General features: G+C 42.1%; 1 protein-coding gene across 1 annotated transcript in view; it reads right to left on the reverse strand.

Moving 5' to 3' along the window:
• LOC126412429 (uncharacterized) overlaps positions 1 to 16497 on the reverse strand; it is a 67569-nt gene that overhangs the window by 13005 nt on the left and 38067 nt on the right. Inside the window, exon 2 of the mRNA XM_050082022.1 lies at positions 9087 to 9194. Coding sequence (XP_049937979.1) covers positions 9087 to 9194 — 108 coding nt within the window. The remainder of the gene's footprint in view (positions 1 to 9086; positions 9195 to 16497) is intronic.

The following is a 16497-nucleotide window of genomic DNA, read 5'->3' on the forward strand; positions in this document are numbered from 1 at the left end:
ACATTATTGTTTTAGGCACCTTTACTCGTTCACAGTGCGCTCACAACTGAAAAGAGCGTCTTGATGTGATCGTCTGGCATACTAGAGACACTGCCCAAAACGTCTGTGAAAAGCCTCGTCGGATTTTCAAAGTGGTTCCCTTTTCGCGACCGATCGTTCCTCACTTTCCGAATAGCCCTCGTATACGTAATACCTTTTCTTGAGGTAAGAACCTCTGCGGTGGAGGTAAGAACCGCGCTTTCCAGTCTTGAAATCTCAGGCTTTTCGTAACGGTGGCTGAGGAAAACATTTCAGACACACCGCCGTTCAGAATGGATAAGGAAATTCCTCAAAAGCTAGCACAAAGGGCGTTAGTGTAACGACCTGCTTCCTTGGGGAATTCGTTTGCACACATTTCGCAGTCAAAAGCGACACTTTACACTGCGATGAACCACGGTAGGATACCAGCCACCAGACTACTCGGCGCTACTCTAAAGACATCGTGGTGCTGTACCCCCAGTTAACGTGACCTGATCCCTTTGGGATACCAGCCACCAGACTACTCGGCGCTACTCTAAAGACATCGTGGTGCTGTACCCCCAGTTAACGTGACCTGATCCCTTTGGGATACCAGCCACCAGACTACTCGGCGCTACTCTAAAGACATCGTGGTGCTATACCCCCAGTTAACGTGACCTGATCCCTTTGGGATACCAGCCACCAGACTACTCGGCGCTACTCTAAAGACATCGTGGTGCTTTACCCCCAGTTAACGTGACCTGATGCCTTTCGAGCGAAGAGTGACAGTATTTTCTTCTCTAGTATACAGTATTTAACCATTTGGGATCGTTCAGAACCATTCTAAGACATCTGAGCGTGAAGTGAATCAGCGAGGGAATTATATGCACTTTAATTCATCCTGCTTCGTGGTCTTATTTAGCATGATCATGGGAGGATAAAAGCACATTGAATGAGCGTAAATTAAAACCCAAAGGGTTCCTCTAAGACTTCCCAATAACTCCCTCCTCGGTGCTACATACATACCTTGTAACTATCATTAAGAACGATTATTTCTTTAAAATTACGTTGAATGAATGTATGATCTGTGAAATGAGTACTGATCTCGAATTGTCATGTTGCGTGTTGTAAGTGGAATTGGTGTGCTTACTTTGTGTTATTGTTAGCAAAACTTTACATAAATTGACTGAGCAATGCAACGCCCGGTACCAATAAAGAAATACAGTCACTGCAAAATACATTCAGCCCTTTAGGAAATGAAGCACCTCTCCCTCTTCAAAACTGATAACTTTGATCGCTGTGTACATATCAAATAAATTAAATTGTCTTACCTCTAAAGAAGCAACGGCGTAACGATATATATTCTGGTCTCTCACAAAAAATATAGATATGCTAGTTAAAGGTTCAGCGATGTGCAGTACTGGCTGTAATACTTTGAAATGCATTTGAAACTGTTTACGCTGATAAATGAAAACATTTATGAGAATGCAAATTCTTTGAAAAATATATGACCTGTACAGGGAGGTGGCACTGACTGTGGTGAATTACTAGTACTGAGTTTTTTTTTTTTTTGCAAAAATCGTATTGCGAGTTATGTTTGTCTTTTCAGAAACATCTGACAATTGAAGTTACATTACTCACAATTGATTCACAAACAATGAGATTTAAACAGCAAGTATTTTCTAACTTCGTCAATCCAATATAAACGCAAATCATCAAATTAAATATAGCTCTGTTACCAAATCAAAGAAACTTTACAAAGTAAAATATCTAACTAGCCTTTTTATCAAAACGGTTTACTTACATTCTGGGTATACTCAATAATTATAAATTATCAGCCCACTCATCTACACTAACGCGCTGACAAAAACATAAATCATAATAATTTAACGTGTTTACCTTGGTTGCATGAAGACTTCAGCTCTCATGTTCAACGATATAGACATACTTCATGAATCTATCACTTGGCAGCTTTACACAGCACACCCAAAAGACTGCCTGCTCCATCGTCTTTCCCTCACAGTTACCTACAACTGTGCACCCAGCGCTCTCTTACTCCAACAAAGCAGTATCTTTGGCTCTGCGGTCGTGCACAGTCACGATCCGCATTATCGAGCCTATCAGAGACACTGATCGTTTATAGTATAATAGTTTCATTTATTAATAATCGTATCTTATTCTGGTGTCACATAAAAGCGTGGCCCAGCATACTCCTTTCAGCCTTTATTGAGCATTTTTAAAATATGCCTGTACTGAGACATCCCTTGATCAACTAAGGCCCGCAGACTGGCAACCCCTCGACACTCTTCAGCTGAGTGACACGCTCCTGCCACTCTAGCACCTGCTTGCAGGTATGCGGAATCAGTGGTATCGAAGGTTGGCTTGCATGCAGATGCCTAGGAATCAGTTAAGGGTTGTCTCTGGGTGGTACGTTTTTGAAGGATTCAACAAAGGTGCAGAAGTAGCACTGAGGGTGTTGTCGAACTGCGGGGCGTTAGCAGGACCCTTTGCCGTATTATTCACACATGTTTCAATGTCAGACACATGTGATCACGCCACAGGAGGCTGCAAAAGAAGAGGGGTGCGAAGGGCTACATATCATTTTCTGCTTTGGAGCAATTTCAGTTCTGGTCGATTGATTCTGAATTGTCCCTACTGGTTCCACATTATACACCAGGAAAAAATTCTGGTGGCGCTACACGCCAAAGGATTCAGATCACGTTAAATGAAGCTATAGTCCCACGATGTGCTTACAGTAGCGTTGAGTCGTTTGGAGTGTGTGAACAATGTCACAGATTGTAAAGAATGTCCCCTTTTGCACATCGCACTGCATATTGCCATTCTAGAACACGAAATGTGTGTAAATGAACGACCTAGAGGTTGTTTCTTTCACTCCCTTTAGGCCACTTTCGTTATGGCGAATTTGTGTGGCGGTTCACCTGAAATGTTTTCCTCTCCCACAAACAAGAAAATCGCGTGAGATCAACAAAGGGAGTCGCGGTTTTGACGTTCATCGCAGAGGGGTCAGATGTAGATAAGAGGAGGTGTGACCTCTTACCAACAAATAATTCTGGACAGATAGAGAGTATCACGACGAATGCTGGATTAGTGACCACAAGGCAGTTACTGCTAGGCTGAATACCGAAACCCCCACAACCATTAAAAGGAAACACAAAGTACATCTTGAAAGGTCTCTGTTGGATTACTTTCATGTTAATTTCTTAAATCTGTTGTCATTTACGGCATAAATTCCTCTTCTAAATTTACTGTGGTGTTTCTGACTATCTGGGAGGAGACTGAGCAGTGAAACGTGTTACTTTTACACATAAACAAGAACGATCTGTCACACTACTACACTTTAAAGCACAGTTTATATGTAATTCATGTCACACAGTCTCATACGGAACCTACATCTGCTTTCTTTTATATACTGTATATGATAAGATACTGTCATCCCCCTTCCCTTCTGTGTGAGAGGATGAATGAGAAAATGTATTTCTAGTTGCATGCTGGATGGTAGCAGACAAGCCTGTCTGCTAGAGAACAGTAGGACCAACGTCGGAACAGGTAGCTACGCTTTCTAAAAGCAAAGAGGTTTCTATCCTTAGTTGGTCCTGTCCGTCCCTTGTCATATTGGTATAGGAAGCTGCCTCTCTGGTCACTTCCGTTTTGTATACGGAAGCACCGTTGGTAGGAGCCCAGGTCAGTCTGTCCGCGGCGAGCGTCTGAAGTGGTAGGATCTCCGGCTAAGCGCATCTCTGCTAAGTCTGTAGGACAATGGATTTCTTAAGATCAGCCTACCTGAAAATTTAATCACCTTTATTTCAGGTTTAGCTCTAAGATATCTAACGTTATCTTAAATTGCAACGCAGTGTAATTCGAGTGTGAACTTCAGAATATATTCCGGTAGTTGCTTTGTCACTATTTTTCAATATAGCAACTTTTATTTGTGTTCAACCCACATGGGGTGTACTTTGTGAGACCAGTACCACGTGCTTATACAATTGTTTGACCCATCAGGTTAGTAGTAAGACTATAGTAACCAGTTCGAGGTTTTTCTGTTGTAAATTGCTTTTCGATCCAATTTATTTTAATTATCAAAATTTTTGTGGATTACACTCTTTGTGTAAACCAAGTTGACCATGTGAAGCATGTGGTGTAATCATCAAAGTAGCCCTCAGCTATTCTTTTCGGGAAGATTTCACAGGGAGTTAGTATGAATTTAGTATACCAGTGTGTGGTAATTACATGACGGACAGGATTGTGCTACGAACGTAACTTCTTCGGGTGAAAAGTGAATCGGTTGATTGTGGTAAATTTCCTCTTGCATATGTTTCAACGTTCTTCGTGTGTTATTTTATAAATGCAGTGTTGTATGCAGTCTGCCAATCTTGGCTCCATATTTGATGTGTTCCGTAAGAATACAATCTCACATTTTCACAATCCTAAATAAGGCACCAGTTTAGTTATGAATCAAGTTTAATGTGCTGAAATTTCAATGATCAATGTTAAAATAAATTTCCAAATATAAACTGATTTATTTCTTTTTATTTAAATTCTCTTATATATATATATATATATATATATATATATATATATATATATATATATATCACCGGTTGTCGTATGACTATTAAAAGATTATAATTAATGTTAGTCTGATTGGGAATTTGGTAAGCTAGACTGGATACTTGGTGAAACAGTTGCGCAGTAATGCAAGGTTAACTTCCCCAGACAGCTCACAGCTTTTAAACCGCTTTTATTCTCTATCAGCACCGCTTTCAGAACAAATTAAGCAACAACATTACAATCTATTTAAAAAGCTAATAAAAATGATCTTAACGCCTTTTTAAGAGACAGTCTCCACTCCATCCAATCGGATCACGTAAGCGTAGAAAAGTTGTGGAATTATTTCAAAGAGATTGTATTGACGGCAACTGAGAAACATATGCCGCATAAATTAATAAGTGATGGTACTGATCCCTCTTCGTACACAAAACGGGTCAGATCGCAGTTTCAGAAGCAACGAAAAAAGCATGCCAAACTTAAAAGAACGCAAAATCCCCAAGATTGGCAAAGTTTTGCAGCAGTTCGAAATATAGCGCTTGCTTCAATGCGAGATGCTTCTAATAATTTCCACAATGAAACTCTGTCTCGGAATCCGGCAGAAAACCCAAAGAGATTCTGATCATATATAAAACATACCAATGTCAAGTCGCAATCATTGCCTTCACGGAGCGATAGCTACATAAAAGTAGATCTCCTCTGTGTTGCAAAGCAGCTTAAATCACTCAATAATCATTACCTTCACGGAGCGATAGCTACCAGGTGCAAGCTGCTTTCGTTCACCTTTCAAGACTCGCTGAAAGCCAGAAGTCACTTATGGCAGTGCCACTAAAGCAGAGTTATTGAACACGGTTTTCCAAAACTCCTTCACTAAAGAATACGAAGTAAATATTCCGGAATTCCAACCAAGAACAACTGACAAGACGAGAAACATAAAAGTAGATATCCTCTGTGTCGCAAAGCAGCTTAAATCACTCAATAAAGGCAAGGCTTCTGGTCCGGACTGTATACGAGTCAGTTTCCTCTCAGAGTATGCTGATACAATAGCTCCATATTTAGGAATTATATACAACGGCTCGCTCGTAGAAAGATCCGTACCTAAAGACTGCAAAATTGCTCAAGTCACACCAATATCCAGAAAGGGAAGTAGGAGTAATCCGCTGAATTACAGGCCCATATCACTAACGTCGATTTGCAGTAGGGTTTTGGAACATATTCTGTAGTCGAAGATTATGAAGTACCTCAAGGAAAACGATTTATTGACACATAGTTAGCATGGATTCAGAAAGTAGGTTTCTTGTGAGAAGACAACTAGCTCTTTATACTCATGAGGTAATGAGTGCTATCGACAGGCGATTTCAAATTGATTCCATATTTTTAGATTTCCAGAAGGCTTTTGACACCTTTCCTGACACGCATCTTCTAACCAAACTGCATGCCTATGGAATATCGCCTGAGTTGTTGCGACTGTATTTGTGATTTCCTTTAAGGAAGGTCACAAAAAATGGCTCTGAGCACTATGGGACTCAACTACTAAGGTCATTAGTCCCCTAGAACTTAGAACTAGTTAAACCTAACGACATCACAAACGTCCATGCCCGAGGCAGGATTCGAACCTACGACCGTAGCGGTTGCGCGGTTCCAGACTGCAGCGCCTTTAACCGCACGGCCACTTCGGCCGGCAAGGAAGGTCACAGTTCGTAGTAATAAACAGAAAGTCATGGAGTAAAACAGGTGGAAACACAAGCGGCCAAAGACACTGCTAACTAGGGCATAACCACCTATGGTAAACTAACATACCCAAACAGCGACAAACGCCGGTAAGCCCCTGCATATCAGCAACACTGACTGGTAACTACCAGCTGCTATTAGAGCCGTCCAACAGGCCACAGCAGGGACACCGACGAGCTCGCCCACAGACGCACGAACAATCTGCAAACACTCCCTCACACTGTGCCTCCGGTATATGACCTATCGGACACAAGACCGATAACAAACCTAACTGTTGCAGGTTGCAGGACGCTGAACGAGGACTCTGTACCAGCACCCAGCGCCAGCCGCCGAGCAGCACAAACGCACAACGTCAAGGTATCGACATGCATGATACCCACAACTAACAAAGCCTATCCTTGCACAATCTATCGCAGGCAGCCAGACAACCGCTACTGCTCTTGCCGCCCGACCTAACTTTCGCAGAGGTTTTTTCCCTTGGCTCTTGCCTTGGCACTTTTTTTCCTCTGCCCTTCAAACCGCTGCCCTTCGTCACATTTCGACCAATCTATCTCCAGATGAGCGCGTATTAATGGTTAATCCTAACCAGACGTACGCAAACATCGCAGTACCCACATCCTGCGACACCTCACTTTAGTGAATACTAACCACTATGCAGAGATGGCAGTAGACCTTTTGTGTTGGCCATCATGCCGGTGTGGGCGTGGAGGGGCTCCACCTCTATTACAAAAAAGTAAAACAGAAGTAATATCCGGCGTTCCCCAAGGAAATATTATAGGTCCTCTATTGTTCCTGATCTATATTAGCAACATAGGAGACAATCCGAGTAGCCATATTAGATTGTTTGTAGATGATTCTACCATTTACCGTCTTGTAAGGTCATCAGATGGCGAAAACGAATTGCAAAATGATTTAGATATGGTATCTGTATCGTGTGAAAAGTGGCAATTGACCCTGAATAAAGAAAAGTGTAAAGTTATTCAAATGAGTACTAAAAGAAATACGCTAAATTTCGATCAGGCGATAAGTCACACAAATCTTGAAGCTGTAAATTCAAGTAATACTCAGGGATTAAAATTACAAATAACCTAGTTTGGAACGATCACACAGCTAAAGTTCTGGGTAGAGGAAAGCAAAGACTGCGATTCATTGGCAGAATACTTAGAAGGTGCAACAGGTCTACGAAAGAGACTGCTTACACTGTACTTGTCCACCCTATCCCGGACTATTGTTGTGCGGTGTGGGATCCGCATCAGGTGGGACTGACGGATGACATCGAAAAAGTTTAAAGAACGGCAGCTCTTTTTGCATTATCGCGAAATAGGGGAGATAGTGCTACAGACATGATACGTGAATTGGAGTGGCAATGATTAAAACAAAAGCGTTTTTCGTTACGCGGGGTCTTCTCCTGAACTTTCAATCCCCAGTTTTCTCCTCCGAATGCGAAAACATTCAGTTGGCGCTCAACTACATAGGGAGAAATGATCATCACGATAAAATAAGAGAAATCAGGGATCGCACAGAAAAATTTAAGTGCTCGTATTCCACGCACTCGTTCGAAGGTGGAGCGGTAGAGAGACAGCTTGAAGGTGGTTCACTGAACTCTCTGCCAGTTGTGAATAGCAGAGTAATCACGTAGATGTAGATGAGATGTAGAGGAACTTTCCATAGTGTGTCACGTGCACGGCAGAAGTACGTTCTAGGCACTTTTGAGCTAAATAGCAAACTTCTGTCTCTCAGTGGAGAAAAATGACGTGTTTTCGAATGGGTGATCTTTTAACTTCATTGCTCAGTGTATACACAGTGAAGTTTTGTACGTTTATCTTGAATAACTCGAAAATTTCACCTTCCTACGAAAACGTGGCTCAATACACAAACTAGATTAAATTTGCTACAAGAAAGGTCCGATGTGTCTTTTGTCTAGGACTAACAGTTTGCGCGAAGAGATCATGAGAATATTGGAAATCTCGGGCGACCGGTGTGCGCTGTGGCTTAGGTACTTTTTGAACGCCAGTTTGAGGTAGTTTTCCGACTTTATAGACTACAAGCGTCCTGAATCAAAATGTTCATCTCAGGTTCATCTATACTATTGTGGCAAGTTGTAAAGAGATGACAATAAATAATACAGAAAAGAAATAGAAATGTACTTTGAAAGTGTTCTCTCTCGGAAACCATTCGGAATAGAGCATATGTCCACATCAAGTATTTTGTTCAGAATCACTAATGCTATCACCCGTCAAAAGTACGTACCGTTCCTCCTGTTTTACCCAGCATATCGATAATGTAGGATGAAATTTGTGGAACTAAGATGGCTTTTACATCGATGATGAATCATTATTTTACGATAAGCACAAGATCCGAGCAGTTCAGCTGTTGAATACAGCAGGTGTTTCTACCAAGAGTTGTCAGGTGAACTTTCTAAGAAGTTTCACGATTTTTTGTAATTTATTTTATGAATTAGCAGATGGAGTGCTACTGTGCAACGCGCATTTCATAGAATTCACGACTGCGATGGAAAAAGGTGATTTATTACTCATTAAAATTCTAGGTTTACGAAACGGAAACTATCAGTGGTATTATGGCACCGATGGCGCCTATGATGACACGTCTTGCGTCCAGTGTCCTGCTCTAAAAATCACCACGCTAGCTTCAGTAGGTCTCGCCTAAAGACGAGATCCAGAGTGTTTGATATTTAATAAAGAGAAAGTAATGTTTCGTACGTGACTGGTCGCACTGAGCTGTAGACATAATTTGCATGTGTCACTCAAGGCATGCACGTCGCATCAACTTACTGTTGTCGCGTTGAATTGTTGTGTGGAGGGAGGCGGCAGGGAGCATCCAAACACGTGCGAGGCCTCCGAGAATGCTGGCAGCACGACGAGAAGCGACCACAGCAGCATCTGCAAGGAGAGAGTCCCGCCTGCTGAGGATCTTCATCGTCAAATCACATTTAAATATCAATGGCTTGTGTATCAAGTTCGTCCCTGGACCTATCAGATGAGGTTATTGGTACTCGATTTTGTAGGCCAGTGCCCTAAACCTTCATTCCAGTATTTATGATATAAATGCATCGTCAACTGAGCTGATTGGATTACATTTACCTTGGGAAATGTGTGTCTCATCTTCGACAATGATAAAGGCTGAAGAACTGAATTAAAATTTGTGTCATGGTGAAGGATTGAACCCAGGGATCCTGCTAGCTGAAGAACTGAATGAAAATTTGTGCGATTGCTGGACTTGAACTCAAGGACCTGGTTACTACGCAGATTTGCTATCCATTACACCAGCGTACCAGTACGGCTAAAACAACTGAATGGAGTATCCTACTCTAATATGCTGCCGGCCGCGGTGGTCTAGCGGTTCTAGGCGCTAAGTCCGGAACCGCGCGATTGCTACGGTCGCAGGTTCGAATCCTGCCTTGGGCATGGATGTGTATGATGTCCTTAGGTTGGTTAGGTTTAAGTAGGTCTAAGTTCTAGGGGACTGATGACCACAGATGTTAAGTCCCATAGTGCTCAGAGCCATTTGAACCAATCTAATATGCTCCCTAACAGGTATAAGGCTGGGGTGCTATTCCAACACCGTAGAACCTTGGCAATACAGATGTTTTAAGAAGGGGATTGAAGGCATGAACTCAAGCTTGTGTTAGGATGGGCATTCGTTTAGGGTAGTCCATGCAGTTGTATTAGGCACATTGCTATGGTCGTGTAATAGTTAGCAAATCGCAATAGTACCAGGAGTCATGGGTTCATGTCCCAGCCATGGCACAAATTTTAATTCATTTCTTCAAGTTCTGTCATTATAGGAAATACGTCATTCTTTAGTTGTAACGACTTTCTACGCTGACGAGGAAAACACGGAAACGCGACAACCCGGTTTCCCAGACACTTCACTTACTGTAAGAGGAGCAAAAATAAGCGAACACGCTCTCTACCTATCTCCAGATACTAGACCGATTCTCAAAAACCTACCATCAAAGTTGTTCAAGCAATTTAGAATTCATTAACCAACATACAGTTAGAAGACAAACAAGGAAATCCTTATTTCAGTATACTTTGGAAAATATTAATGTAGTATTATTCCACGCACATTGGTAGATAACTGAATAACAAATATAAAAATGAAAACAATAACAGGATTCCGAAAGCGGAGAGATCAGTGTGATGTCACGTCGCTACCCAGTGGACTACCGCTCTGGTTGGACTGTTTTCTCCCTAAAAGGCACATACGTTACCTCGAAAACTTTGACCGTCGTGTTCCCAGAAATGGTCGAATATCTATTGATAAGCCGAAAAATGTATTCACTTATTCTGACCCCTCTTCCACTGAGCTAAGTTTCTGGGAAATCTGATTATGGCACTTACCGTGTCCTCCTCGCGGTCAAGGTTTTTGACATTCGGAACAAACGGCAATATGAACTCCTTAAGTGTCACTATCTTGTAAGTGTGCGTGTTTATTGGCGTTTTCCTCTCTATCTTTGTGTATAACTGAATTTTTTGGCTGATATGTTTTTTCACCACCACTGTCAATATGCTTAGAAAATGAAGAAGCTTTTACGTTAGGTTGAGTGCTTCAGATCTGGTTCATTACATAAGCTTCGTGATTTTCGATATTTTGTTCATCGTTAGATGTGGCAGTCCGGTGAAAGAGTGGAAGGGTGTTTCTGGCTCCTGTGCAGTTTTGACTTGATTTCTGTAATTTTTCTACCTCTTATATACTGTTGTAGCCTGCCTGAAAGAGACTAACGGTGTTTATGCCGGTAAATTCTAATCACGCTACCCACCTTCTCAACTTCAGTACAGTTTCCAGATATTTTGACAATACATTTCAACAACAATAATAAAAAGCGTTACATCACTGCACTCCTCTTTTCAAGACTCTCGAATGACGTTAAGAAAGGTGTAGAAACAACAGTTTCTCCATATGCCTCCTCTGATACGGGAGTTACGTGTACAAATGTTGTAACAATATTATGTGCATTTACGTCAGCAAATGCTCAAAACGAACACCTTCTAATTACACAAACAATTTGCACTGAAGAATGAAAAGGAGATAATACGTCCCGTCTAGGACAAGTCGGTTACCACTGGGGAAAGAAATCGACTGTGGCCTTTGAGAGGAAACATATGGACATTCGCGTTAAATGAGTTTGTAAAATGACGGAAACCTAAATGGCCGATGACCGAACAGGTATTTCTACCACCGTTCGCTGGGATGCAGGTCTCTATTCCTGACATTGTGTCAGCTCGCTTTGTTTCTTATGTGAAGACATCTAGTCAGACCGAATACGCTTCATCATAATCTTTGCACTAGCTGCCATAGCGCAATGGTTTGGATCCACTTGAGTCGTGGAACTGGGGTATAGCCTACATCTGCCGGCCGAAGTGGCCGTGCGGTTAAAGGCGCTGCAGTCTGGAACCGCAAGACCGCTACGGTCGCAGGTTCGAATCCTGCCTCGGGCATGGATGTTTGTGATGTCCTTAGGTTAGTTAGGTTTAACTAGTTCTAAGTTCTAGGGGACTAATGACCTCAGCAGTTGAGTCCCATAGTGCTTAGAGCCATTTGAACCATAGCCTACATCTCTGACACGATGACGTTACGGCACTGGTGTCAAATCAGTCGAAACTGCAGAACTTCTGATAATGCATTCTCTTATCTTTTATTGACTTTCAGCCATACAGACCGTACCCACTGAACCACCTTGCTGGTTTTATGACACAATACGAACGTAGGAATAACACAACGGCCAGTCCCGGAGCGGAGGAAATCTCGAACCATTCCCCCTCTGTCCAGCGATCAGTAAAGTAAGTCACAAGCGCTTTGCTAGCAACAGAGGATGGGTGAACTGCGAACCTGTTGTTCTGGTACCACACACATCTAAGTATTTCAAATGGTTGTTCCGCTACGAGAGCCGAACGTACACTACATGATCAATAGTATCTGGACGCCATTACGTATTGCGGAATTTACCACTAGTTGTCATGAGAGAAGGACTCGCGAGTGTGAAAGTAGGCGGGGAGTATTGCTTTTTCAGTATAGAGACAACAACAGCAGAATGGGTCGGTCAAGAGATCTGAGTGGCTTTCAAAAGTACCAGTCACTGAATGTCACCCGAGTATCAAATCCATCAAGGGCGTTTCAGTCCTTGTAAGGCTGTCCAAGATGAACAACTACAGTTAAAGCACGACGAGGCAGACTTCAGGTATAGATGGACAGGAACCCCTCAGCATTACAGTAGGTGGTTGTAAAGGAATTCTGAGCCCAGCCAGCACGATGACTGTGCGAATGGAGTTAAAAAGCATAGGGCGTAATAGTCGGACACCTTCAATGAAGCTGTAGTCAGTTCTAAGCGACACCTGTGATGGTGTGAAGACTGACTTACTGAACCGTGGATGACTGGAAACAAAACGTGGTTTGGAGTGCTGAATCACGCTATACCCTGTGGACAGCCGATGGATGTGTTTCAGTTTGGCGAATGCTTGGAGAATGGTACCACGGTACCTGCCGTCAGGTGTACTACCAACAGTGCGGTACACAGTATGTTGTGTTGCGGTATAGGGGTGTTTTCCGCGCTTAGTGCGTGATCCAGTCATTGCGTTTAAAAAACTACAGTCTTCTTCTACTGCATACAGTAGAGGAACACAACCTGCCATAAAACAAACAGTGGGAGGCAACGGTTTGTGGACAATATCATTCCTGAAATGCACTGGCTTGCCCAGTCTCCCACCGTCAGCCCAAAGGAACACCTTTGGGATGAGCTACAGCGCGTCGACATCCCACCAAACTCCAGCGTGCACCATCACTACCTTCCCTAGTTCGGCTGTCGGGGAACAATGTGGTGGCGTTGCTTCACAGACGTTCAGCCACGTGAATCAGCTTTCACTCTGCAGCTGAGTGCGTGGGGATTTGAAACTTTCTGGCAGATTAAAACTACGTACCTGACAGGGACTCGCACTTGCACGCTTGCCTTCCGCTGGAATGTGCTCTACCGACTGAGCTATACAAGCGCGATTCGTAATTTGTCATCACAGTTCCTCGTCACCCAGTACTTCATCTCCTACATTCTTACATTCATTCTAGAAACAATCAACGAGGTTGCGGGTAAACAGTGTCTCCACAAGATCCTTTCTGCCGCTAGTGATGGTCCCGTAAGGTATGTAGGAGAACATCTGTCAAGTTCGGGACGTAGGAATGGGATACTTGCAAAATTGGAACTGTGAGGACGAGTCGTGAGTAGTGTTTGGATTGGTCAGTATGAGCGAAAAGCAAAGGTCGCAAGTCAGAGTCCGAGACTGGCACACAGTTTAAACCTGCGAGGAAGTTTCACTCAGATAAGTCATTGAAAGAGTCGCCAGGAGAGTCAAGCCGTCAACGCGAAGGGCGGACACACCCTCTATTGATGACCACTGACAGATGTCCGGAAGCTTTTGATCAGATAGTTATTACGAGGGTTTAAGTTATACGAGGCTTAACGAAGTAGGTGCATAGCAGTGTGTACACAACTCATCCCATAATGATTTGCCGCAGAGGTAATTTGGTTAATGGTCGCCTGTACATTGAGATATTGAGATACTTACGGCTGTTGGATCAGTAAATGTGCCTTGCCTCGACAGTTCCTCACTTTATATAGAGCAGGCCGAAGATCTGACGTGTCGTAAAGACAATTAAGTAAACACTTGCAAATCACACCTATGCACTGTGGAGTCAGGTGCAGGTGAAGTCGCAGTGTTTACACGAGACTTGTTAACTACGTCTTTGGAGTACAAGGAGCAACTACGGCCGTACTGTGGATATTTGAAAAGCACTGAACACCAATCAAACGTACGCTCCGTCGCACGACTGTCTAACTTGATCAGTAGAAAAGGCACTATCTCGAGAGATATTTTGATAATTAATAAATTAAATTATGTTTTTTCGTTATTGAATGTAACAGCTGAATTTAGTAATTATACGGCAGAAAGTGTACAAATTACTGAAAATAGTATAGCTATTAAATAGTACGAACTATTTTAAATTTTGCAGTCAATTCAAAAGTGAATGGAAATTTTTTCAGGATAATTTAATTAAATTAAGATCCAAAACTGGAAGCAGGGAAGGAAATATCATAATAATGCTCAGTTTAGTATGAGACTAGCGCTGATTGTGGATTTATTTCGTTGCTTGAGCTATAATCGTGTCATAAGTGTCAGTAAACTATACTTTAATAGAAAGTTTCATGGGAGATGCTCGGTACATCTGTTTATTACTCATCAAAAGTAGTTTAAAAAAGGATTTTCGACAATTTGGAATGGATTATAAAACGAGCTAGTAATTAGCTCTATTAGACGGATAGAGCTAATTAGTAGCTTCTTTTAAAATCAGTTCGAAATTGAACGACAGGAAGTTCAAAATGGCTAAGCAGGGGTGGCTAGAAGACAAAGGTAAGGATGAAGACGCATATATCACTAGGGTGAAATAGATACTGCCTACAGGAAAATTAAAGAGACCTTTGGAGAAAAGAGAACCACTTGTATGAATATCAAGAGCTCAGATGGAATACCAGTTTTAAACGAAGAAGGGAAAGCAGAAAGGTCGAAGGAGTATACATGGGGTCTATATAAGGGCGAATTACTTGAGGGCAATATTATGGAAATGGAACAAGACGAACATGAAGATGAAATGGGAGATACGATACTGCGTGAAGAGTTTGACAGATCACTGAAATACCTAAGTCGAAACAAGGCCGCGGGAGTAGACAATATTCCATTACAACCAGTGATAGTCTTGGGAGAGCCAACCCTGACAAAACTCTACCATCTGGTGAGTGAGATGTATGAGACAGGCGAAACACCCTCAGACTTCAAGAAGAATATAGTAATTTCAATCCCAAAGAAAGCAGGCGTAAACAGGTGTAAAAATTACCGAACTATTAGTTTAACAAGTTACGGCTGCAAAATACTAATACGAATTCTTTACAGACGAATGGAAAAACTGGTAGAAGCGGACGTCGGGGAAGATCAGTTTGGATTCCGTAGAAATGTTGGAACACTTGAGGCAATACTGACCCTACGGCTTATCTTAGAAGATAGATTAAGGAAAGGCAGATTTACGTTTCTAGTATTTGTAGACTTAGAGAAAGCTTTTGACAATGTTGACTGGAATACTCTCTTTCAAATTCTGAAGGTGGCATTGGTAAAATATAGTGAGCGAAAGGCTATTTACAACTTATATCGAAAGCAGATGGCAGTTATAAGATTCGAGGGGCATGAAAGGGAAGCAGTGGTTGGGAATGGAATGAGATAGGGTTGTAGCCTATCCCTGATGTTATTCAGTTTGTATACTGAACAAGCAGTAAAGGAAAGAAAAGAAAAATTTTGAGTAGGAATTAAAATTAATAGAGAAGAAATAAAATCTTTGAGCTTTACCGATGACATTGTAATTCTGTCAAAGACAGAAAAGGGCCTGGAAAAGCAGTTGAACGGAATGGACATTATCTTGAAAGGAGGTTATAATATGAACATCAACAAAAGCGAAACTAGGATAATTTAATGTAGTCGAATTAAGTTGGGTGATGCTGAAGGAATTAGATTAGCCGACCGGTGTGGCGGAGCAGTTCTAGGCGCTTCAGTCTGGAATCACGCTACCGCTACGGTCGCAGGTTCGAATCCTGTCTCGGGGACTGATGTCCTCAGATGTTGAGTACCATAGTGCTCAGAGCCATCTGAACCATTTGAATTAGATTAGGAAATGGGACACTTAAAGTAGTAGATGAGTTTTGCTGTTTGTCGAGCAAAGTAACTGATGATGCTCAAAGTAGAGAGGATATAAAATGTAGACTTGCAATGGCAAGGAAATCGTTTCCGAAGAAGAGAAATGTGTTAACATGCAGGGTAGATTTAAGCGTCGTAAATTCCTTTCTGAAATTATTTGTGTGGTTAGCCATGTACGAAAGTGAAAAATTGACGATAAATAGTTTAGACAAGAAGAGAACAGAAACTTTCGAAATGTGGTGCTACAGAAGAATACTGAAGATTAAATGGGTAGATCACGTAACTTATTAGGGGATATTGAATAGAATTGGGCAGAAGAGGAATTTGTGGCACAACGTGACTAGAAGAAGGGATCGTTCGTACGACATGTTCTGAGGCATGAAGGGATCACCAGCTTAGTACTGGAGGGCAGCATGGAGGGTAAAAATCGTAGACGGGGACCAAGAGATGAATA

The sequence above is a fragment of the Schistocerca serialis genome, chromosome 7 (genome assembly GCF_023864345.2).
Source record: "Schistocerca serialis cubense isolate TAMUIC-IGC-003099 chromosome 7, iqSchSeri2.2, whole genome shotgun sequence".
In the NCBI taxonomy this organism is placed as follows: domain Eukaryota; kingdom Metazoa; phylum Arthropoda; class Insecta; order Orthoptera; family Acrididae; genus Schistocerca; species Schistocerca serialis.